At 40.1% G+C, this 25,610-nt stretch overlaps 1 protein-coding gene across 8 annotated transcripts in view; it reads right to left on the bottom strand.

The window, feature by feature from the left end:
- Nucleotides 1-25,610, bottom strand: part of ATG10 (autophagy related 10) — an 861,182-nt gene that overhangs the window by 719,643 nt on the left and 115,929 nt on the right. For 2 of the 8 annotated variants that reach the window (XM_044064248.1, XM_044064252.1), the window contains exon 2: nucleotides 351-476. In XM_044064248.1, the coding sequence (XP_043920183.1) occupies nucleotides 351-476 (126 nt within the window). Of the gene's footprint in view, nucleotides 1-350; nucleotides 477-966; nucleotides 1,060-2,251; nucleotides 2,597-25,610 lie in introns of those variants that run through there. The other 6 variants (XM_044064250.1, XM_044064247.1, XM_044064249.1 and 3 more) reach the window with 6 other exon arrangements.

Genomic DNA, 25,610 nt, shown 5'->3' with positions numbered 1-25,610 from the left:
TGAATCAGTCAATCTTCAAAATAACAAGAATAATTGTTTTAATATTATCTAATGTATTAGTTCATGCATACATGTTTTTTTAATGTTGCAAACTAGAACACATTATTTTGTTAGAATTTTAACTCTACTTCAGCTGTAGTTCAAGGCATACATCAATCTATATAAAGAAAAATATCTAGGTTATTCACTCTGGATGTCATTAACTTCATGCAATATTTCTCTTAAACATTTTTTTTTCTTCTCATACACCTCATTAACTGTGAAGTTGAAATTAATTCTTACTTTGGTGCTTCGACTAAAAAAAGTTATCAAAGTTATAGAATTACTCAGTAATTTAGAAATAATCAAACCTTAACCGTTTTCCACTCCCATCCATCGCCTATCTTTTCTGAATGCTTGATAAACTCGTAACAATAATTCTGAAACAACTCTTCTCCAAGACAAAATGCTTCATCTTCTTTTATCTTAAATGACATCTATTAAGAAAAAAAGAATTATTATTGCCACTAACAATGAAGAATATTAATCTACAAATATAAAGTATAAAAATACTTAACATATTACTATAATGGTATAAAAACAAGTGAAAAAAAGAAACCCATACATTTTGCACAAGTATCCATCCCATACATACCTTTCAACCTCTTAGCACAAGAAATCTGGACAAAGACATAAATAATGGGGGGACAAAAGGCAAAAAATAGGGGCACTTTTTAAATATCACTCTTACAAACTTAGAAATTTGATAGAATAACAGGTTTTGCATTAGCACAAATTTTCTGAAGGGTAAGACATCTATTTTCCAGCTTCACTCTCAATAATTTGCCAAACAAAAAAAAATTGTGTAACATGCCAAACATGAGACAAAAATATGAACATTCTGCAAAAGTCTGGACAGTTGAGAGGTATTCCCACATTTAAGGAAAATAACTGTTCGATAAATGAATAACTGAAGCACACAAATACCTGAATACCAGTAAGGAAAGGTACCTCAGTGGAAGCTCTAAACTAACATTGCAAGCTCGGTGAGATATTTGAAGCCAATCTTTCAGTTAATGCCTACAAGAAAGGAAAACACTTCAATATAATATGCATAAATGTACATTAATTTATCATTCAATCTTATTAATCATGTTTACAAACATGAAAAGAAAGTGGCCGCTGTGGTGCAGCGGTTAGCATTGTCGCCTCACAGCAAGAGGTTCTCCTGTTCGATTCTCGGCTGGAGCGCCTTCTGTGTTGGAGTCTGCATGTTCTCCCCGTGGTCAAGTGATGTTTCTAAAGACATGCAGGTAGGTGCGTGCGTGAATGGGTGTGCCTTCTTTGATGGTTGGGTGTTGGGCTGGCAACTCGGCACCATAAAAATTCACTGCCAATCATTAGTGGACCGGAGTTCCGCTGTGGCCTAACCCGGGGAAAGCCAAAAGACAAAGACTAAGACAAACATAAAAAGAAAAAGCTGTCTCAAGCTACAAATGATGCAAAACAAAAAAATGTTCTAAAAATAGCAGTGCAGGCTATAATGCGACTATTAAAAGAGCTTGTTGAAATTTGTATTTATTTTTATCAGAGCTCCAAATATGCTATGAATGCTTCATTGTACAGCTGATTTTGAACAGCTTCATTAAGACTGAAAGATAAAAGAGCAGACAATGAAAACCTTATTTTCATTAGTTTGGCTTGTTCTTACCAAATGACATACATGTCAGATTTACAACTTTTCTTGCACAGCACACCACATTACGAGAGATGCAACGAACTATCACAAATCCAGAAATTAAAAAATTAAGCAAAATGTAGAAAAATATCTCTAAGGAAAATAAGTGCAACACAATAGGAAACACCATAAATATGCATTCACTGGTTAAACAGTATACACATTTGCACTTGCATCAAAAAAGGCAGAAGGTACAAATGCAAAATTTCTGGATATATCTAACCATTGTGTGTCTTCTGCCACATATATACATACATGTAGATATATTTTATTAAAGATAATCAATTCACTGGGCCCAAAGCAATGAGACAATTTTCACAGGCAATACTGAATTAGAAAAGATTTAAATAAAAATATACAGTAGCTGCTAACAGTAACACTTCATGATTACAGTACAGACTCGGAATGTACTGAATAATCTGCAGTACAACAGAAACTCTATGAATTTACATTCTGGTAGTATATAAATGTATGAAACTCTGTTACAATCTTTTCACAAAACAACAGATTAAGAAGGTTTTGAATATAGATTACCTGCAGGTGGCAGAACAACCTCCTGTACTCCATGTACAGATATGAAGGAAAACAAAAAGGACTGTACATTGGATTATGCAGGATTTCAGAATTGTTTTTACAGCACATCGATTATGTTCAACAAAGACTGGCTAAAGGCAGACTATAAATCTGCACAACCTCATATCCACGTCTGCTTAAAGTGGTCAGTATTACACAAGCTGCAAGACCTGGAAGGTCTGCTGTGTATTACCACATCTGTATATAACCACTGAGACAAAGTAGAAGGTTCTCCTACTGCACTCCATGTAGAAAGAGATTCACAGAGTCTGAACCTGAAATAAAGCCTCACGTCTGCTATCCAGCAATGACAAGAAACTAGCCTTCTGCAAATGCATAACTAACACAGGTACAACTGGTCACCAGTAGTCAAAGCAGTTAGTCTCACAGTCTCCAAGAAAAAATGTGTAAAAGATGTAGATCAACTTATCCACTCCAGCTAGGTGGGATTTACAAGACTTATTTTTTAAGGAAGTATCTGTATTTTTCAGAAACACCATCACATTATGTCAGATTAACCACAACCCTAACCTGGAACTCAAGAGATCCAAATAACTCTTAAGAAATCTAGCTATTACTTTGTTGCTAATTACAGATTCCCATCAGTGCTGCCTGGAGAATACAGAAATTACCTTAACACCACTGGGGATTCAATGTCAAACCAAAAACCTTGCTGGGGACCTCAGTTACCTAACCACTGTCTGACACACACAAAATGGTTATGCTCAGCATTTCCTATGCCATGTTAATACCAAAGTAAACTGTACAACTACCCATCAGCAGCAGTAATGCCCTGTCCTGGTCCTAACCAACCTAGCTTCTGCTGGTACCACACCCCACACTTCATCATCTCTAGTTAAATCTAACCATAAATCAGTTATCTTATCTGGCACACCTGATGGTATGTGTGATGATATGCAATAGTGCCAGCTGTGCTAGGGGTAGTAGGGCAGAGTATGTGTAATATATGCCAACATAGCTAGCTGGAGGTTTGTAAAGAATTATATGTCATTTGACTATCAAAATGATTTGTACAGATGCTTGTGTTAAAATCTATTTGTAAAGATGCCTGTTAAAAAATGTATCAACAGTGGTTCCTGCTAGACAAAAAAAGAAATATACATGTATGTTAGACTGTATTGTTGTAGCTGATGAAGTGTATACATTTTAACAGAGGATACTGGAAGGGGTTAAGCTCAGCCCAGCTAACCTTAAGAAAAATAGCCCGAAATAAAATCTTTATGGCCTAAACAGTCATTTAATTTATTTATTTATTTTACATTTGTTGACCGGGATAGTCCGACTGGATACATGTCCATTTTCAGCGGAGGCCCGGGGAGAAAAGCTCCAAGATAATAATACACATTGAACATTTAGTAAATGCTAGTTTCAAGCAGATTACAGTCATAAGCAATACCAGCATTTAGCACATATAGTACATCTTAAAAACACTTTACGAAACATAACATTATTTTCAAAGTTAAGCATACATAACATTACATGCAGGTTTAAGACACACTGAGCAGCAGTTATACAATTGACCCTTCCTGAAAGGGAGTGGTAGAAAAAAGTTAGAAGTAGTTGAAACTAAGGCACCCAAGAAAAAGAGAGGTCACTAGTTGGGGTTAGTGCAAGGACATAACCAATGAGTTTTGAAGTATTTCTTGAGTTTGTTTTTGAATTGAGTTAGTGAGGGTTCTAGGGTCAAGTCAGCTGGGAGTCTGTTCCATATTTTTCCAGCAGAGTTGGCAAACAGAGAGTCCTCAGCTGACTAGTTGGATTTGTATGTTTGAACTAGGAGTCTAGTGGATGATCGCAGTGGCTGGGTGCTGGTGTAGGGGTTGATAATATTTTTTTAGTGCAGGTGTATTTTCTGGTTGGTAAAGGACCTTATGTGCCACTATTAGCTGGTTGAACTGCAGTAGGCTTGGCAGTTCAAGCCATCCTAGGCGATTTAGGTTGTGACAGTGGTGTGTCCGGTAGGCTGCGCCAGTAGCAAATCTGGCAATGTGGTTATAGCAGGATGATAGTTTATCAAGATCTGTTTTGTTTAAGTTGGAGAACAGAGGTGAGGCATAGAGAAGAGTTGATAGCAGATGGGAATGGGCAATTGCAGTTCTAGCAAGTGGGGTAAGGAAAGATTTGATTCTGTAAAGAGAGCCAAGTTTTTTATTAATGGTTTTGATAGTTTGATTGATATGCACATCAAACTTCAGGTTGTTATCAACTGACACCCAGTAGTTTAGTTTGGGCTTCTGGGGAGATGATAGTGCCATTGTTAGCAGTTATGTTGAAGGCTGGCAGGGGGACCTGCATGTGGGGGACAAGAGGAGCAACTTAGTTTTGTTGGGGTTTAGGATTAGATGTTGATTGGAGAGCCATTTTTCCACTGTATTGAAGATAATTTCGGTTAATGTGAATAAAGTAGCTGGTGAGGTGTCAAAGCAAATCAGGGTGTAGTCATCTGCATATTGAATGCAGGTAGCATCTGAGATGACTGAATGAAGGTCGTTGACAAAGATGGAGAAAAGAAGGGGTCCTAGTATTGAGCCCTGGGGGACTCCTAATGTGATTGGTAGGGAGATGATAGCTTGTCCTGCCATAGGACTGCCTGTCGCCTGCCCTGCAGGTAGGATTGAAACCACTGCAGTGCAGGGTTGTTTAAGGAGAAGGCCTTTAAGGTATTTATAAGCATTTTGTGGTCAACCATGTCAAAAGCCTTGGATAGATCTAGAAAGAGTGCTGAAGATAGTTTGTTATTATTGCGGTTGTGGTTAATGACGTTAGAGAAAGAGAGGAGGGCAGAAGTAGTACTGTGGTGTGGCTTAAAGCCATGCTGAAAGTTGGACAACAGCTTGTTCTGTGTGAGGTAGTGCATGAGCTGTATGTGTATACACTTCTCCAGAATTGTAGCTAGAGGTGACAGAATAGCTATGGATCTAAAGTTTGACAGTTCAGTGGAACTACCTCCTTTATGGAGAGGTATGACATGGGAGATTTTCCATATAGTAGGTACAGTAGCTTCTGATATAGCTCTGCTAATCAAGATAGAGATGGGATAAGGCTATGGTGTCTGCAGCCTTTTGCAGATAGTCTGCTGGGAGGAGGTCGGCAGCCAGGGTGGTGGGTCTTAGTTTCTTAAGTAGGGCATGAATAAGTCGAGCAGGAACAGGTTGGAAGGTGAAGTATGTTTGAGTACTGGGTGTGGCTACATTAGAATTAGAGCCATTGGGAGAGAGTTGGCTGGCTAGAGACTGGATAGTCTCTGTGAAGAAGCTGCTGAAGTTATTAGCAATGTCTACTGGGGATTTTTGTTGGGAAGCTGAGGGGGGTGGAGTGGTGGTTTGGCCTGGGTGGAGTAGTTTGTTTATTCCTGCCCAGAACTTTTGAGGTTTGTTTTGGTGTTTTTGCAGTAGATGGTAGTAGTGGTTCTTTTTGTCAAAGGTTATGGATTTTTTGGTGAATTGCTTAGCTGTCTGAATCTAAGCTGATCAAGTGGGGCTTTTGTTTTTCAGTAGGTGGCCCATGCTTTGTTTCTGAGTGAAATTTTGGTTTTGGTATCTTTAGAAAGCCATGGTGCAATATTAACTTTGGTTCTAATAGAGCAGCTGAGAGCATGGGAGTTAAGAATAGCAAGGAATTTGGTGTTAAAGTATGCTACTGCTTCATCTAGGGGGAGACTTTTTAGTACTGACCAGTTGCACACCTTAAGTTCATTTTGAAACTTGGTGAGAATAAAATTCTTGTTGTTTCTTAATGTTCTATAGGTGGGTTAGTAGGAGCAGTCTACTTTTAGCTTGATTACATAGCTGAGACGGTGGTCACTTGGGTCATAAGGCAAAGTGCCTGATTTATAAGATTGAAGATGGGTATTGAAGAGTATCCAGTCTAGGGTACTTTCCTTGTTATTGGGTTTTCCTGTCCTGGTGGGGAAGGTTACGATTTGAGTAAATCCATAGAGATTTATGTGGGTTGTGGGGGTTTCACAAGAGCAAGTGTTCCAGTCAATGTTGAAATCCCCAAGAACAATTGTTTCTTGGGGGTGGTTATTGGATAACAAATATAAGAAGTCTTCTAAGGTTTCTGTGTTCCCCCCTGTGGGAATGTAGACACAGACAATGTTTACATTTTTGTTTTTGTTAATTTGTAGTTTTGAGATAAGAATTTCAGCATTATTGAACTGGGGTGGTTGTTGGGTGTCTATGCTGACAGATAGGGTAGACTTGTAAAGTATGGCTACCCCACCACCCTTTCTGGCGGTACGGTCTAGTCGAAACATACTATACCCTGGTGGCAGAATCTCATGGTCCTTGGTGGCAGGCTTCAGCCACGTTTCTGTTAGGCATAATATATCTGGTAAATGAACAACTAAGAGGGCATGCAGGTGCTGAGTCTTGTTATTTATGCTCCTAATGTTTAGATGACAGGCCAGCAGTGAGCTAGGAGGTCTATTTGTTGGAGCTATGGTGGTAGGGGATATAGTAGGGGAATTAGGGCCAACAGGTGGGGATGGACCAGGGTTTGGGTAGATATCGCCATCCTTTGTCTGGTTGTAGTTTATCCTGAGTATGAGTTTTAAGATTTTGAATAAAGTTTTGAAATAGTGTCTAGTTTTATGACTAAAGTAACTAGGTCTAGTAAGATGGTAGTATTTAGGGGTTAAGGAGGTAAGCATGAGGGGAGTGAGTAAGGGTGCATTATTATCTGTTGTAGATGGGATGGATGTTTGGAATTTAGGGTAGTGGAAATCTGGGTGATCCTGATATTCGTAGGCGATTACGAGATATGGGATGAGTAAAACGGGCAGAAGTAGAGTTAATAAGACTATTTTGGGTGATAGCATACCTACTGACTGGTACTTGAAACTTAGGCAAAAGGAACAGTAGAGTTGGAGGACTGGTGGTATCAGGTTGAGAGTGGTGCAGTTGAGTGATAAGTTGTTACTGATTGGTTTAAAAAAGTGGGGTGTTGTCTAGTACCAATAAATGTAGCAGCACCAGGCGCGGGAGGTATTGGGGGCAGGGTGGGGTGCAAAGCAAGCCCGAGCGAAGCGAGGGCAAGCGGAGCAGGGATGAACCAATGCCTGTACTAAGTTGTAGCAGTTTAACCTGTATGAGGAAAGAGGGGGGTGGGGGGAAAAGAGAAGGCAGTAGGAGTGGTTAGAAGAATACCTTGATTGACTGACACCACACCAGAGGTAAGTTGAATGTAAGGGTCTAAAATCTGCAGTCAGCACTGTAATGTTACTTGCACTCAGCACTTTAATTTTACTTATGTTTAGCAGGAAAGACAGACCAACAGCATACCATTTTGAGGATTATTACAAGGGTTACTTGTTCAAATGTCAGACAAGTAAAACTTTCAACAGGAATCTATGTCTGAGTGTTAGAAAGCCAGAAAGGTATAAATTATACCTGTAAAAATTAGGGTCAGAGTGACAAATGTAAGAGTCAGTGTACTTTAGTTACAAGGGAAGGAGGCAAACACTCAAGTAGAAAAGAGCCCTATGGCTGACCAAAATGGTGACTTGCTTAATTACACAGCACTGTAAGAGAAAGCTTAACAAATGCTTTTTGTGTGTGTAACCTACTCTGATTAATTGCTGGGAGAAACAATTTTTGTTGTGTTTTCCAATTGCAATCCTGTAGACACTGTTATTCAGGAACTGCAGTTTGTTAGTGCAGTTAAATGTGAAGTTCAACTAGGAAAAGAGAAAAGCAGAGATTCTAGGGTAAGCATTAAGGCAGCAACAGGCAGTTATTTTATAATTGTACATTCAGAAAGTTTTTTTGGGGGGGTACAGTAGCACACTTCAGAATAGATTAAGATTGATAGCTAAGAAACCTTAGCAAGCGAGCAATGCAATAAACAAACACTTGTCATATTTTAAAGATATACCAGTAAAACTAAATTGCACAATTGTACAACTGGAAAATTGTCAGTAAAAGCAATTCAGGTAAAGCTAGCACAAGTTATTCGGGTCATAAAAGGACTTCTTCAATGTGTGTGTGCAATTTAAACATTAAAAACATATGCAGCAAGTAGTAGCTCTCATTATACACTTTCTCTGGGTACAGGTTCAGTTTAAACACAAATATTACCACAGAAATTCAGTAAAGTCACTAGCTACTTAGAGCTTCTGAAACAAAAATAGAACACAGTCTGTGCAGAATCAGAATTTAGCATCAGGTCATTCAGTTACACACAAAAAAACAGTAAAACTCCATACTATGAAGAAACTTACACTGAGTCACACCAGGTCAGCCAAGGGGGGAAGAGAGAGGGAAATCCTAAGCACCTAGATTTGAAAATGATGCCTGTACTAAGTTGTAGCAGTTTAACCTGTATGAGGAAAGAGAGAATTTTATCTCACAGGTCTGAATGCAGCCAGAGACGCAATGTCTGTGAAGAGCCATGGCTAACCTGCAGAGTGGGTAGGAATGGGTTCCCCCCTGCTTGTTTATGTACCACATAACTGTGGTGTTGTCTGTCTTTATCAATAGTTGCCCTGGAAGAATAAGGCATTTGAAGGCTGTCACAGCATTCTGTACAGCTAACATTTCTTTTTGATTGATATGCAGGTGCATTTGCTTTGGGCTCCATTTGCCCTGAATACAGTGTCCTGCCATGTGAGCCCACCATGCATTGTCTGATGCGTCAGTTGTTAGGGTTTGGGCGGCAGGGGGTTGAGTGAAAGGGAGTCCTCTGTTGTGGTAGCAGGCCTCTGCCCACCAAAGGAACTCTGCCCTTAGGAAAGGAATGATAGGAATCATTGTTTCCAGGTCCTGAGAATGATGACACCAGAGACTTTTAAGTACCACCGAAGTTTCCTCATATGCAGTCTTGCATATGGAATTAGTAGAACGCAAGAGGCCATGAACCCTAGGGTTTGCAGTATTTTTCTTGCAGATAGCTGGGTTTTGGTGGCTAGTAGACTGAAGTAGTTTGTCAAATAAATTTGTTTTTCTTGAGTGAGGAATGCCATCTGGGAAGTTGTGTTCAAGCTTGCTCCCTGGAATACAATCTGTTGGTTGGGTACCTGATTTGATTTCTTTCCATAGATGGTGTACCCCAGTGAAGTTAGAAGTCTCTTTACAAATGTCAGGTGCTGGAGTAGCAATTCCTGACTGTCCGCCTGAATCGAGCAATCGTCCAAGTATGGGTAAATTGGAATTTTTCTCTGACTGCAATATGCAATGACTGGAGCTAGGCATTTTGTGAATACCCTGGGCGCAGTAGATAAGCCAAAGGGAAATGCAGAGAACTGATAGTGCATAGAGCCTGCTCTGAAACGTAGATATTTCCTGCAAGATTCCCTTATGGGGATGTGAAGAGAAGCTTCTTTTAAGTCTAGGGTGGCTAGCAAGGAGTCATTGGCTAGCATAGGAAGCAGCTGTTGGAGAGTAAGCATTTTGAACCTTGGAACCACCAGGAAGGTGTTGAGAATAGACAGATCCAGGATAAGGCGCCAAGAGTTTTCTTTTCTGGGTACCAGAAACAGTCTGGAGTAAAAACATTGCCCCTTTGCTCTGCTGGGACAGGTTGAATAGCCTTGATACTGAGAAGAAAAAGTACTTGCTTTTGGGCCTCTGCCCACTGGTTTTGAGGGAGGTGTGGCCATCCGCTTGGGGATGGCAGTGAGTGGAAGTAGAATCTGCATCCCTGGGATACAATGTTCAAGACCCATCCGTCCTGGGTGATGTATTCCCAGTTTTTTGCACGCAGGGCAAGTTTTCTTTCTAAGGGTGCAAGTACTTAGGCAAGGCTTGGAAGGGTTAAGGATAAGAGATTTTACCATAGGATGGTGGCTTACTCATCCCTGTTTTAGCAGTGGGAGCACTCCACTGCTTAGATCTGTGCATACCCTGAGACTGTAATCTTGGTGGTCTGCTGCCCCTGGGTTTGGACTGAGAAGGTCTGGGAGGGACTGGAAAGGACCAGCTTTTAGAAGGTCAATGCCTACTGAATCTAGGTGGCTGTACCTGTAGGAAATCTTTAACAGCTTGCATAGACGTAGCTTTTTCCTCCATCTTTTTGAGGACTTATTCTGCTTTATTGCCAAACAGGCTTTCTTGGTTTAATGGTGCATCTAGTAATTTTACTTTGACATGGTCTGGCAAGATTTGTTCCTTAAGCCAAGCATGCCTTCTAAAAACAGACCCAGTGACAGCAGCCCTGCAAGATGCTTCTAAGGCATCAAAACCACATTGCAAAGTATGTTTTCCAACTTGGTTAGCAGAATGCATTAACTCTTGTAAATCTTTATGTTCTGCATGATCAGGAATCAACATCATTTTCTGTTTAATTAGCTCCATAATATGTTGCTGATACTTTAACATATGAAACTGGCAATTTAAAGCCCTGATGGCAAGAGTAGCAGAGATGTATACCTTCTTACCCAATCTGTCTAAAGCCCTAGAGTCCCTGTCTGAAGGGGTAGGGTTTTTGGCTGTTGTAGCCTTAATGCCTTTAGGTCCCTGGGAAATGGTCTCTGGATCTGCAGTAGGAATCTTAAAGAGGAATTTGTGGGAGTCAGGTACTCTGTAGTACCTGTCAGGTTTCCTGGGAGCTGGAGGCAAAGTATCAGGGGTAAGGCTGGATTCCAAGAAGACATCATCTACAATTTCCAGAACAGGAGAGATGGCTAGAGGCCTGTGCTGAGGCAAGTTTAAAAATTCCCTGAGTCTCTTTTTGGACTGTGGGTAGTCCTGGCACTCCCAGCGGAAATGCTCTCTAAGGGTATGCAGGGGTTTCACCAAAGGAAAAATCTGCTGGTCGGGAAGCAGACGGAATGGAATCCTCTGCATCAGAATCCTCATAGGTAGATAAGGGTATGCCCTGGTAATCAGAAGGATCAGAGTCAACAGACTCATGATCTGAAGAATCGGAAGGAAAATCAGTTCTTGGTCTTTTTGAGGGGGAAGGATGGCTTCCCTAATTAAAGTAATAAGCTCTTCAGCCATTCTAAGCATTTGTTTCTGAGGCACGTGGGCCTGAGAATGCGCTTTGGTCGCCGGTTTCCTAGGCATAGTGCGAACTCTGGGCCTGAGAAATTCGGTATTTTTGGTTTGAAATGAAGTCGTCGGTTTAATATGAAAATCGGAAGGCCTGAATACACCCTCAGGAGCCGGTGCCTGCACAGCGGCTCCAGACCCATCCAAGGTAGAGACATCAGCAGGTTCCACAGTTGAAGAAGCATCTCGCGGCATACCGGACTCCGAATGGGTATCAGTAGAGGCCTGCGAATTTGTAGAAGCGGGTATCAGGGGCTGCGAAAGCACCTCACTGAGTACCGGCAGACTGGCGACTAGCTTAACGGAAGCTTCGTCGGCAGTTTTGGACCTATGCGGTCTGTCTTTATCCTTACGTTTTTCAGAAGATCCGTAGTCAGATGGCTTATCGAAGCCAATTTGGAATACGGAGAATGAGAGCAAAAGAATTTAATGACAAAAACAGCCCGACGACGAATAGTTCGGGCGTGGAACAAGGCTCAAAACTTACAGCGAGGAACGTCGTGGTCTGGGCCTAAACAGGTGATGCAGTAAGAACGAAAATCACTGTGAGGTATTTGCTTTCCACAGGCAAGACAATTATTAACTTTTTCTGACATCGGTTAGAGCAAGAAAAAAGGATCCCCAACGGGGTACTTATCTTTTAGAATACTTCAGTTCTGAACCTCATCTTGAAAAATGAAAATTTCAGGAGGTGGCCGACCAGCACTTGAGAACTGCTTCAGCTTCGGACACTGCACGGCAAGAAAAGCTGATGTAATGGTGTCAGCTGCATGTTTTATACCCCTGATGACATGACGTCATGGAAGAAGCAACAGCATCCGACGCAGAAATCCCAAGACTCTGGTATTCAGGCCGACTGAGGGCTACCTGCAGGCAGATAACCCAAATGTGATGACTGCAACAGTGAAACACGAAGAACATCAGTAAATCTTCAGTCAGTTAAAAAAATATATAATGAGATTAGTTATTTTTTTTTTATGTATCTGACTGAGTCTTTCCATCTGTGTAGTTTTTTTTTTTTATATTTCCTGTGATCAAATCACTCTTTTAGTTTATTGTAAATAGATATTTAGTATTTTCATGTTTTTTATTATTTATTATTAAATATATCTTAATCTTTCATTGTGGCTGGTCTTTTAGAAAACATTTAACCTTTGAGAGCATTTATTTAGTGGCACTGTGGCTTCACGTTGCTGAAAGTCTTGCTGCTTGGTTAAACACTACTATTTGTATAAGTATTAGTTTTACAAAGTGCAACTGGGTGTCTTGATAAGAGCCTTAAAGTAGATGGCTTCTGGCGGCAGCAAATCTACCTTATAGTCTGGGTGGAGGTGGCAGAGCGCATAAGCTATGCCAGCCTTTTTCGTGTGTGTGTGTGTGTGTGTGTGTGTGTGTGTGTGTGTGTGTGTGTGTGTGTGTGTGTATGAGACAGCTACTTTGAAAAGAGACACAGAGCACCGATTTCACAGAGAGGGTGGTGGAGGACTTTGCTTGGAACACCTGGCTAAGGAGTCAGCTCTATAGTGGTCAGTGGGGAGTTTTATTTGGGGCCTGGAGAGAAAGCTCAGCCCCTCGACTGGAGTGTGCATTCTCTGTGTGCTCTTAAGGGAAACTGCACTTGGGGCAGAGGGCTGCATCTGAAAATACTGTGCCTATTTATTCATAGTAAACAATGCCCACTGGTGGCAGGGTGAGAACTGAGGCTCCTTGATCACCGGCCCAGAGGAGGGAAGTCACAGTATTAACAACCCACTACCGCCACAAATGAGTCCGCCTTTAGGTACTTATCCATAGCAAACTAAAGCTTGTAAATAAATCTATGCAAAATTCCCAATAATCCTGCCTGTAAATGCACTCACCTGAGAGAGCTGCCACATTCACCTCTGACTTTTACCAGCACCTAAACAGCACAGCTGCACAGAAAACTCAGTACGAGTCTGCCCTAAATATAATGGTAAATTTAAAAATAATCTTATCTAGTGGAAATCCAATATTAATAGATTGTATAATAAAAAGTAGGAAAATAATGAAAGCTAGTAAGAAATCCTCATTCCGCAAAACATCAAGACCACGACGAAACATGCCAACAAAGAATTCAACGGTATTACTAAAAATGTAGAGTGGAGTACGAGCTTAAGGTTGCTACAGACAGAAAGGAAATTACAAATCCTTCTCCAGCTATGTCGTGAAATTAAGGAATGGTCAACAATGTACTAAGCACATCCATAATAATATTGCACATTCCAGTCCCAAGGATACAGCCAATAAATCAGCAGAAAAATTCAGTGCAAACTTTATCCCTACTGTCGCTCGTCTGGTCAGGATAAAACAGACAAACTTCTGTGGGTTCTGTTCAAGCAGCTTTATTATGTACAAACTCATCAGAATTGAGGCTTAATAACTTTAACTTAGAGAAACCTATAAACTAACTATCACACTCATACATGCTCACTCTCTGGTTGCACTCACAAAATGGCACTAAAGCTAGCATGTGCTTACTATTTTATATGCATGTGCTGTCCTTGAAATGCTTCTTAAAGGTACAACACACACACACACACACACACACACACACACACAATTCTACATCCTCCCTCTCTGAGAAATGAGTCATGCATTATTGACAACATTAATTGACATGCAATTGATAAAAATAATTCTTTGCCATGCAATTATACAGAATTAAATACATATAGACAATTATGTCCAAGTTGCTGTGTATTTCACACTAGGTCTGGAAATACGACCAAATTATGTGACATAAAAATTAGAACTATGTCTACTAACTGGGACTGTCTCTGCTGAATGCTCATCTTTGGGGACATCAGGAATGGAAGTAGAAGTTAAGACATGTTCTGCAACAGGAACATTGTCTAGATTGCTCTGAGATCTAGAGTCTGTATCACAGGAACAATGCTGCGATATTGATTCTGGTACAGGAAGGAGATGTCTGCAATTTCTCTTGTACTTCACACCTTCAGATTCTATGAAGTAGGATCTCGGCTCAGCACATATACCTGTTACTTCACCAATCCGGTCAAAACCTTTTGCCATTTGTATCCTCCTTGTCTCTCCTTCTTTCAATGGACAAAGAAATCTGCTGGATTTATTTTAGCTGGACTTCTGGAAAGAATGCTTTCTGAACAGTTGGGCTTTGATTGTTCCGTTGCTCTTTGCTTTAGGCCTCAATAAACTGGAACTATAAGGCAATGCTGTTCTGGTTTGCCTAGATAGAAGTCTCTGAGCAGGCGAGCCAAGTATGTCGTCACGGGTATGTTTCTGAGATCGAGTAAAATTCAAAAAGACATAGGTACTAACATGCTTTGACTTCTCTAGTAATTGCTTTGCAGTCTGTACTGCACGTTCAGCTAGTCCATTTGAGTGTGGGTCTTATGGACTACTAGTAACATATACAAAGTCCCATTCTTTTGCAAATTTCTGAAACAACTGACTGGTAAATTGGGCACTATTGTCAGAAATAACTTTGTGTGGACTACCACTGACTGAGAAATGACATTTCAACTTGGTGATAACAGCAGTGGACATTAGGTAGGTTAGGTCAGGGGTCTGCAACCTTCACAATCAAAATAGCCATTTTTGGCCCCTCTCCCAGCAAATAAAATTCATCAGGAGCCACAAAACCTATTCGACCGTTAAAATGAAGATAAACTATATATAAAACTTTATACGCTGTGTTATTATACTAAACATAAAAGAATGAAGTTTATAAGAGCAATATTTACAGTCTATCCCTATTTTTGTTCCTTTGCTCCCCTTTATTTGTGGCCCTGTCCAGATTTCTTGTGGTAAGACAGAGTTATGGAAACCTTTCAGGAGCTGCTGCTGCTGCCAGGGGATCACTTGATTGCACTCATTAAGTGTGGAAAGCATGGCAGCAGAAACCGTGTTATTCTAGCAAGTTTCTAAGAGCGATATTTAAACTCCATCACTTGATCAGTATGTGTGTGTGTGTGTGTGTGTGTGTGTGTGTGTGTGTGTGTGTGTGTGTGTGTGTGTGTGGCAGAGTGACCATTATTTTTCAAAGCTACAGGGAGCCACTGCAGAATGGTGAAAGAGCCACATGCAGCTCCAGAACTGCAGGTTGCAGACCCCTGGGTTTGGTAGTAAATCGATCTCAAACCAGTTCGAATAAGAGTCTACCAACACTAAGTAATGTGATTGTTCCACTCAAATATATCAGTGGCTACCGTTGACCAAAGTAGTTCAGGAACGTGAATTAGCTGAAGTGGCTCTTTTTGTACATGCGGTTTAGTATTATTGCATACTGAAGAAGAAAGTACTTTATCAATATCTTTTGCTAGAGTAGGCCAAAATACTAGCCCTAGATTCGGAACTTGGGTGACCACGATGCAAAATCTGAATATATTTATGTTGTAAGGAAGCAGGAACAACAATTTCAGGATCTTTCAAAATAATGCCATCTTCCATCAACATCTCATCTCTAAGGAAAATAAGTTTGCACTTCAGGTGGTACACTAGATTGCTTTGATGGCCATCCAACATTAATGAAGTAATTCAGCTTTTGCAAAACTGGATCAATCTTTGTATGATCTCTCAGCTCATCAAGTCTCATGATAGAAAAATGATGCACTTCCATGAAATCAGAGTAAAAATTTTCTGCATTAAGCTGTTCCGTTGTATTTCTGGGTGATCTGGATAAGGTATCAGCCAGATAAAGAAGCTTGCCTTTTGTACAGACCATTTTGAAGTTGTACTTTTGCAATCTGAGCATCATTCTGTGTAATCTCGCTGGAGCGGAATGCATAGGCTTCTTTAAAATAGTGACTAGAGGCTGGTGACCAGTTTCAATCTGAATAGCTCGACTATAAATATAATCGTGAAACTTTGAACATGCAAATACTATTGCCAAAAGTTCTTTCTCAATTTAAGCATATTGCATTTCAGTTTGGGTAAGAGTACTAGTTGCATAGGCTACTTTTCAGACTCCTGATTAGCACCACAACTGTGACAGTTAACAATAAAGCTTGATTTGGGTTTTGCTGACTCATCCTTGTACTGCACTGAGCATATCCTTCTCACTGACCTAAGTCTGAGAACTTGCTGGAAAACTATGGGTTTTACGTAATACACCTGCAGGGGTTACAGCTGCCATGTGCTTAGGCCTGCTTCTGCTAACCACATGTTGCATGCTGTCTGCATTTGCTCTGGAGCCTGCTGAAAACACGCTCTTATCACTTGCAAGAATACTTGTGTGCCTTTCTGTAACTTCGTGGATTTGGCAAATCTCAATAGCTTTGCTCAGCACTAAATCACTGTCATGAAGCAAACCTTTCTCAGTGCTACACTATTAATACCACACACAAGCCTGTCCTTTATTAACTCATGTTTTAAAATCAGTAAACCTACACATTTTAGTTTTGTTTTTCAGGTCAGTGATATAAACTGCAAAAGTTTCTCCTTGCTTTTGGTTTCTTGTGTAAAACAATTCCCACTCTACTGTAATGGGGGTCACACATTTCCCTGAATTTGCGTTTCAAACATTTGGGGTCTTTCCTTGATTCAGCCTGTATAACAATGTGACTGTTTTCCCCTTCTCCTTCATATACTGCTGATGCAAACGCAAATGAACACTCTCTTTCAATGTCCTCTGACCCAGCTAAGTTTAGCAAAATAAATGCCTTGGCGCATGCATCTTTATCTGAATAAGCTGCTTGTATAAAAATATCATACTCTTGCTCAAATATTCTCCAATTCTCTGCAATATTCTGATCAAATACAAGTGGTGATGGTTTTCAAAATCTGTCTGCCATGCCAGCAAAACACAATGCAACCCAAGTCCACTTGTAATTATACAAACATGCACACATATACATACGCTAGAAATTTATGCCAGTACTACAACAACTTGTAACTATGCTCAATAGCACAACAAGCCTCTGAATAACTGAATTTTTGTGAAATAAGCCTCCTGGGCACAAGAATACTCTTGAAATCACTGTACTGCAAAAAAAAAAAAAAAAAAAAAAAAAATTCACCTGTTAGTGTAAGAAATATTTCAAAATAACTGCACTGTGTGAATAAACTGGGCAGAAGAAGCTCAGAGGAATAAAACTTTTGAAGTAACTACACTTTGCGAATAAACAGCACACAGCACACTGAAACTTTCCCAAAATGGCTGTACAGTGGAAGAAGCACTCGGCAAACACACCCAGCACAAGAAACTTTTCAAAATGACTGTATTTTGACTGCACTTTATGAAATAGTTGCACTTTGCACAAAATAAACTCTTTGGAATAAATGCACAGTAATAAGCACACACTGTAAACACTTTTACTCACTTTGTGCTACTTCAAATAACTCTGGTTATGTCCTGAATAGCTTCAATCAATGCAAAATAGTAGTTTATGCCAAAACACAGTATCTTGCCAAAAAAGATGTAGTCGCCTTACTTTATTTAAGCTTAATGTGCCCTTTTTTATATTCGTTCTTCCCGTTTGATCTTTTTTCATGCCCATTATAATTTTCTTGTGCTCATTTTGCAATTCCGTGGTAATTCTACACCCCATATGTGCTTTTCTGATAATTGTTTTATCAAATATCTTAATTTTAAACATTTTGTTTAAGTAATAAACTTTCTGTGCCTCTCTTTTGCTTAATAATGCGTTCTGTGCCCTTGTAATGCTCTGTTTTATCTTCTTAATAAATAAATAATTCATGCAAGTTTTCATTACCTTTGGTTCGTTTCTGGCCCTTTTTTATACTCAGTTCTCTTAGTTAACCTTCACTTTTAAGTCTGCACCTCGTAGTTCTGGATAGAAGTCTCTGCAATACCGGTTCTGACACCATGTCGCTCATCAGGTCAGGATAAAACAGACAAACTTCTCTGGGTTCTGTTAAAGCAGCTTTATTATGTATTTACAAACACATCAGGATTGAGCCTTAATAACTAACTTAGAGAAACTTATGAACAAACTAGCTATCATACTCATACATGCTCACTCTCTGGCTGCACTCGCAAAATGGCACTAAAGCTAGCACGTGCTTACTATTTATATGCATGTGCTGTCCTTGAAGCGCTTCTTAAAGTTAAAACACAAACACAGTTCTACATCTACTAATCCACACTGTTGCCCTCACTATCTCTGAAAATTTAGTTTACCCAAATTAAATTGGAACAAGTATAAGAATACCTGTCAAAAGATTAAATTATTACTTCCATGAAACCAGGAAACATGCAAGGCTGTATTCTAATCAGTGCCAAGTATGGATTTGCTGAGCAACAACTTAAACTGTTCAATCTCAGCCTATCCACTGCGGCATGGAAAACAACCACTGCAACTCCCCTACACAAGGGTAACCCCTTTACTGACCTGGGTACTTACAGACCCACCAGTAACATTATCTTATATGCAAAGTCATGCAGTGTATCATAGCAGTACTTATCAATGCAGACCTTGGCAATTTAACTGATCTAGACCCCAGTCAGTTAGGTTTTAAATGGTAGGTCCTCTGTCTCTTGAAACTAACACGCTTCTTTGACAGGGTTACAGAAGAGGTAAACAGAGCTTGTTCAGTAAACAATGCTCATCTCAACCTGGACAAGGCTTTCAACACTATCCTCTATGCTGGTATTACAGAAAAATTAGAAAAACGTAATGTTAACTCCTGCACTGACCAGTGGATTGCAAACTAGCAGTCCAACAGAAACAAAGTTGTAAAAGTGGCTGGTAACCTTCATGAATGTAAATTTGTAATCACTGCAGTACCAAAAGGCTTAGTGGTAGACCCCTTACAGATTCACGGATATTCCAAAGGGCATTAAGTCAAAATACATTATTGTCTTACCAGTACCCTCCCTCAGGCCTCACCTTCCTGTTTACTTAACTGGCTACTAATATCACCTCATCCACTAATCTACTAAGTTGCTCCAGCAAGGACTGGAATGTGTACATATTTAGTTTACCAAAAACAGTCTCAATCTAAATGCAAAAAAGTGCAGCAAGTTGCTCCGGCCTCTTACTTTATAAATAGTACTCTTCTTCAGACAGATATGCTCACAATAGGCGTACAAGCAACACCAAACCTCTCGCGCAAAGCTTTGCTCGGCCAACCAAACTCTCAAAACACACAACGGCCAGCAAAATATGTCCCAAAACGCTTTATTTAGCTGACACAATCACATAAGGATATAAAAATATATCCCAAGCTCCAAACCGGTTTCGGTTTCACCTTCTTCAGTGGAGCACAAAAAATAGTAAAATAGAGAGAGCCAACACGAACATATGATACTATTTATAGTATCTGTTAAACATAGGATATCCAATCAGAATGCAGTAATATGGTCTAATAAGACCTTAAATGCCATAAAGGTGCATATATACATTCAATAATAAAAATAAAAATGAAAACAAAAATCAAAATTACATCCACATTATTATAATGAGGTTAAATAATATCGTGACACTAAGTGATGATTCTATGTGCTATACATAAAATTTATAAGTGTATAAACACTCGTAAGCCATCAGGGTAGTGTAAATATATGGTTGAATTAAAGATGGTCATTAATGCCTGGAAATAATGCACCCAAATGTATAATCCAATACTTCTCCTTTTGTCAAAATGTTTTCCCACCCCTGTTGGTGGCTTCTGTCACCAACAATCCGATCTATAATAGTGAACATAAATTTGGCCGTAGGGTGTTTAACTGTATGTTGATAGAGGGCATTAGTGATTTTCTTGTTTCTAATGTTACTTCTGTGTTCCCCTATCCTAATCCTCAATGACCGAGAAGTTTTTCCTACATAAAATGCAGAGCATTGGCAGGTAGCAAGATAAATGACCCAACTCATGGAACAATTCCCAAAAAACTTTAAATCATATACCTTACTGGTATTGGCACTGCTGAATGATTTAGTTTTATGTACTTCACTACATGACATACAATGACCGCAAGGGAAAGTGCCAACCAATTCTTTACCAGTCATGGTTAGTTGTTGAGGATTAGGATAGGGGAACACAGAAGTAACATTAGAAACAAGAAAATCACTAATGCCCTCTATCAACATACAGTTAAACACCCTACGGCCAAATTTATGTTCACTATTATAGATCGGATTGTTGGTGACAGAAGCCACCAACAGGGGTGGGAAAACATTTTGACACAAAAGGAGAAGTATTGGATTATACATTTGGGTGCATTATTTCCCCCAGGCATTAATGACCATCTTTAATTCAACCATATATTTACACTACCCTGATGGCTTATGAGTGTTTATACACTTATAAATTTTATGTATAGCACATAGAATCATCACTTAGTGTCACAATATTATTTAACCTCATTATAATAATGTGGATGTAATTTTGATTTTTGTTTTCATTTTTATTTTTATTATTGAATGTATATATGCACCTTTATGGCATTTAAGGTCTTATTAGACCATATTACTGCATTCTGATTGGATATCCTATGTTTAACAGATACTATAAATAGTATCATATGTTCGTGTTGGCTCTCTCTATTTTACTATTTTTTGTGCTCCACTGAAGAAGGTGAAACCGAAACCGGTTTGGAGCTTGGGATATATTTTTATATCCTTATGTGATTGTGTCAGCTAAATAAAGCGTTTTGGGACATATTTTGCTGGCCGTTGTGTGTTTTGATGCTCACAATAGACCTGACCACTTATGTGGACATCCAAACTCTCAAATCCCCACCTAACCCTAGTAGTGCAATTAACCAGGCAGGAGTGCATACACATAGACACACCATTGGTCATGACCCTACAGACAAGCACACACAAATCCATACACACACACACACTGACACCCCTTCAACCTCAAACCTTTGCTGAATTTACTTGCATTTCAAGTAATTCTGTAGGAGTAAATGGGTGACCACAGTGTTTTAATGGTGCTCACTTTTTCCTCTAACAGTGAGATTTTATGCAGTCAAGCAAATATCTGAATTGCACGGATGACCAAATTGGGAACAGCTGACATTTCTGGTAGACAGCATATGGCTAACTATCATTATTCTTTCCTCTGAGTTGCTGCATTATCATGCTGCTCTGTCCATGAGGCCACCATGAGATGCAGTAGTCTACGAGTCAGAAAAGCTTACCACAATGCAGAAAACAGCATACCTAAGGCTTCTCCATTATGCTAAGTCTTAATGAATCAGCTAAAGTCTTTTTTTTTTTTTTTTTTTTGCAGGGGACAAGTTCCCTTCCACACCCCATATAGAGGGCAAGCCTCCCACACACCCTAGCCTTAAATATGCCAACTCCATGGTTGCACCAATTGAAATGGACAAATAGACCTGAAGATACAAATCACTGCCTGCACACGCTTAGAACCACATTGCCAGCGATTCCCTACAAAAAATAGACTGCAAGAAACTGACAAAAAAGAAAAAAACAACTTGATACAACCCAACTAAAACATGCAACTAACAGTAACCCACTACACTCACTAAACAATTCCATACTGAGGTCAGCATTTTTGTCGATCACACAATCTGGCACTTACATTAAATGTGTAGTCACTGTATTTCACAGCACTAAATTCCATTTGTAAACATGTAAATACAAGCAGACATGCACACATATGTACAGATGTGCATACATGCATATAAATGTATAACACAAAACAAATGTATATCTGTGTGAATCTATATATATGGTTTACTATTCTTTCCCCGAATTGCACAACGGTGAATCGTGGTTATTCCGAAACGAAACAGCGAAATACAAAATAACGAACAGAAAAAAACTTGAAGTGTGGTGACTGTGAATGTCGACTTCGACATTTTTGAACAGTCACCACACTTCCGGGAACAGCATCACTGTGTGTTGCACAGTAAACAGCAAGCCCCCCCCCTGCACACCCCCCTGTTACTTACATATTCAAACTCCGGAATAGCACTACAGTGAGGGAAAGGGTACATTTCCCGACCTCCACTATAGTGCAATCTGCATCACACTGTCGAAACTCACAACAGCGAATGCTGTTTTGCATTCGTTGTTGCAGGTTTCAACATTGTGGCATTTGTTCTGTCATAGTGCGAAATTACCATTTCGCACTAGTGAAAATTGACTGAAGCCAAATCAGTGAAATAAAAGTAAACCTATATCTATATATATATGTATATATATATATATATATATATATATATATATATATATATATATATGTATATATATATATATATATATATATATATATGTGTGTGTGTGTGTGTGTGTGTATACATATTATACACAGCCATAATGCCCAGGGGTAGTACGAGGGCTCCCCACCTCTGAATCATTGGTAATGTCCACCCTGGAAAGTATTACAACACTTAAGAAAATGGTCTTTTTTAATTGTATATTCTAGTTTTGTTTTTAATTTGAAAGAATATCCGTTTCGTGGTGCTTTTTAGAAAAAAAAGTAGTTGATTTCCTAGTTTCTTTGTAATGGAATACTTCAGAAATGCCTAGATAATACTGAATGTCTGTAAATGACTGCAGATCTGCATGAGTGTGTGTGTGTGTGTGCTTGTGTGTCGTGCATGTAAACTAGTTCCAGAAGGCTAGCTATCGTCGGTGTGTAGTATTTATCTGACTGGATTTGCTGGCTATCTATCAGAGAGAATAGCAATATAGCACTATATCAGAGTCTGAACTGTACATTCTTCACTGAAATAATGGCATGTTGGGGGGGGTTAAGTGCAAAGTATAATATATTACTTTGAAATAATCTAGAAAAGCAGCATTTGGCATTGTAATATTTCTCAGTTTGGGCTGGATCTGCGACTTTCTTCTTTGCATTTTAAATAGACAGAAAACACACAAGAGGATTTAGTATTGTTATTGGTAATACATGATATAGCTGAACTGAGTCTCACTGGAGCTGTGACATGGGTGGTTGTAATGCAGTTGACACTGTATCGCACTTGACAGCAGCAATGGAGAAGTCAGATACAAAATCAGATAAACAAAAGAAAAATAAAACGTTTCAGTACTTTAGCACTTAGAAATGCTTAACGTCAGCTAATCATTTTTCTTTGAACTGCTTTAGTTTACCAGCTCTTTTGGCAGCAGTCACAGGATCCGTTCATTCATGGCAGCAGTCACAGGATCCGTTCATTCATGGCATTTGACAGTCCTTTCACCACCTATTATAGGAAGCTACTAGGCTATTGGCCCTGAGGCCCTTATAAGTTTAGCCAAGAGTTTAGCCCATGCACAGACAAATCAGCATCCGATGCCTCTGTCCAGCAGGGACACTGGTGGAATCCCAGGGATGTATTTTCTATTTCCCATCCAGTTATCCAGATTGTGCTTAAAAAGGGGTAAAGAGGTACTTCTGCTTGACGTGGAGAGGGAGTTTATTCCACAAGATGGGGGAGTCTCTGGGACACAACTCTGTCTCGCCAGCAAGTCCTACTGATGTCACACACCAGGTTGAGCCCACGTGTGCGGGTTACTCGAGTGGAGCTTGACTTGCAGATATGCAGCAGTCCTATCAAGGCGGGGTCCGAGATCGCCTTGTATGCCAAACAGAGGTCAACTCTGAGGAGTCTGTATGAAACAGAGTAGAGGCATACGGCTTTGAGCCTGTGTATGTTAGATTTTTAAGGCCCTGGATTCTCCTGGTGAGGAACCTCTGTGGTCTCTCCAGCTGCTGCATGTGCTTTGCGAGGTACATGCTGAATGGGGCATTGTACTCCGTAATGGGCCTTATAAGGGAAGAATACAGGGATGTTATGACCTCCTTGTCCCTGGATGAGATGCACTTACTTATGAGGTGGGCCATGTAGAAAGCTTTCCGTACAATGGAAGCAAAATGGTGGTCAAAAATCAGGCTGCTATCAATCTGGGTGCCCAAATCCCTCATGACTAACTGCGTGCTTAGAAAGTTGTTATTAGTGTGATAATTTGTGGGGACATCTCTCTCCCTGAAGGGGATGATGATGCATTTTTCTGTATTAGCTTGAGGTGATGTTTCTGGCACCAGTCATTTGTTTGGGTGAGACCCTCTTGGAGGAAGTCCACGTCACTAGGGGAATTGATGATAGCTCCAAACTTGCAGTCATCTGCAAACTTGGTCAGCCATAGCCCACTGGTTTTGGCATGTACCTCAGAAAAATATATCCCACATAACAGAGGCCCCAAGACCGAACCCTGGGGTACGCCACTTGATATGGGTCTACTGCTTGAGGTGGCTTCCCCTATTTTTACTAGGTGGGTTCTATCAGTGAGCCATTTGGCTACCCATCCGGTGCCTAGCTGAGAGAGTTTATTCTATTATGCCCGAGTGGGGAATAGTGTCTAAGGATTTGGCCAGGTCAAGGAAGGCAGTGTGCACAGTCTTCCCCTCATCCATGGCTTTGGTGACTGTCTCAAAAAAGTCAACCAGATTTAACAGACATGACCTCCCTTTGACGAAACCAAACTGTGTGAGATCAAGTGTTTGGAGGTTGCCAATGTCCTTGTTTATAAGGTCCATGATAATCCGTTTCATGGCCTTGCAAATCAGGCTAGTTAGGCTTATGAGTCTATAATTTCTCTTATCAGTGGACGCTCCACCTTTGTGTAAAGGGATGACGGTGGCTGTTCTCCACTTAGCTGGGACAAAACCGGTACTCAGACTTTGGTTGAATAGGGTGCCTAATGGTGCTGCAAGTTCCTGCCTGAGTTAATGTAGGATGCAGCCTGGGATGTTATGAGGTTCTGAGGAGGCTGTATTTTTTGCCTTTGAGAAAGCAGTGATGACCTGATCCATAGATATAAGGGGAAGGGGGTAGGTACTGGGAATGTCCTGATTTACTGATTGGGGGGGGGGGGATGGGTGAAATTTTCACTGAATCTGTCAGCCAGCAAGTTTGCTATATCTACGGCACTTGTATATGTGGTGTCCTTGACCATCAGTTCTGAACAGATCTAGGTGCTACCTTTGAGATTACGGACATATATGAAGAAGGCCTTATGACTGTCTCTAGTAGATGTGGCCAATTTGGACTCGAAGTTTGCTTTGGAGGATTTCACTAGTGCTCTTATTTGCTTGTTTAGGCTAAGGAGAAATTGCTTCCAATTGGGCACCTGCTCCTACTTGGTCCTGGTCAGCAATTTATTCTTCTATTATAGAGTTTATTTATTGATTGCTGATGTCCACCAGACGGGTTTACTCTTCCTTGCGGAGGATGATTTAGTCCTGTCAGGTATTCCTGATTCCATGCATCTATATAAATGTTCATATAGTAATTTGGTACAGTTTTGGATACTGGTGCCAGTTCCTAGAGAGGGGGAGGGGGCTGTGAAGATGTTTATTCCATC

Source organism: Protopterus annectens, chromosome 2.part2 (assembly GCF_019279795.1).
Source record: "Protopterus annectens isolate FY-2018-M chromosome 2.part2, PAN1.0, whole genome shotgun sequence".
Classification (NCBI taxonomy): Eukaryota; Metazoa; Chordata; order Ceratodontiformes; family Protopteridae; genus Protopterus; species Protopterus annectens.
This window is presented reverse-complemented; position numbering and strand designations above follow the sequence as displayed.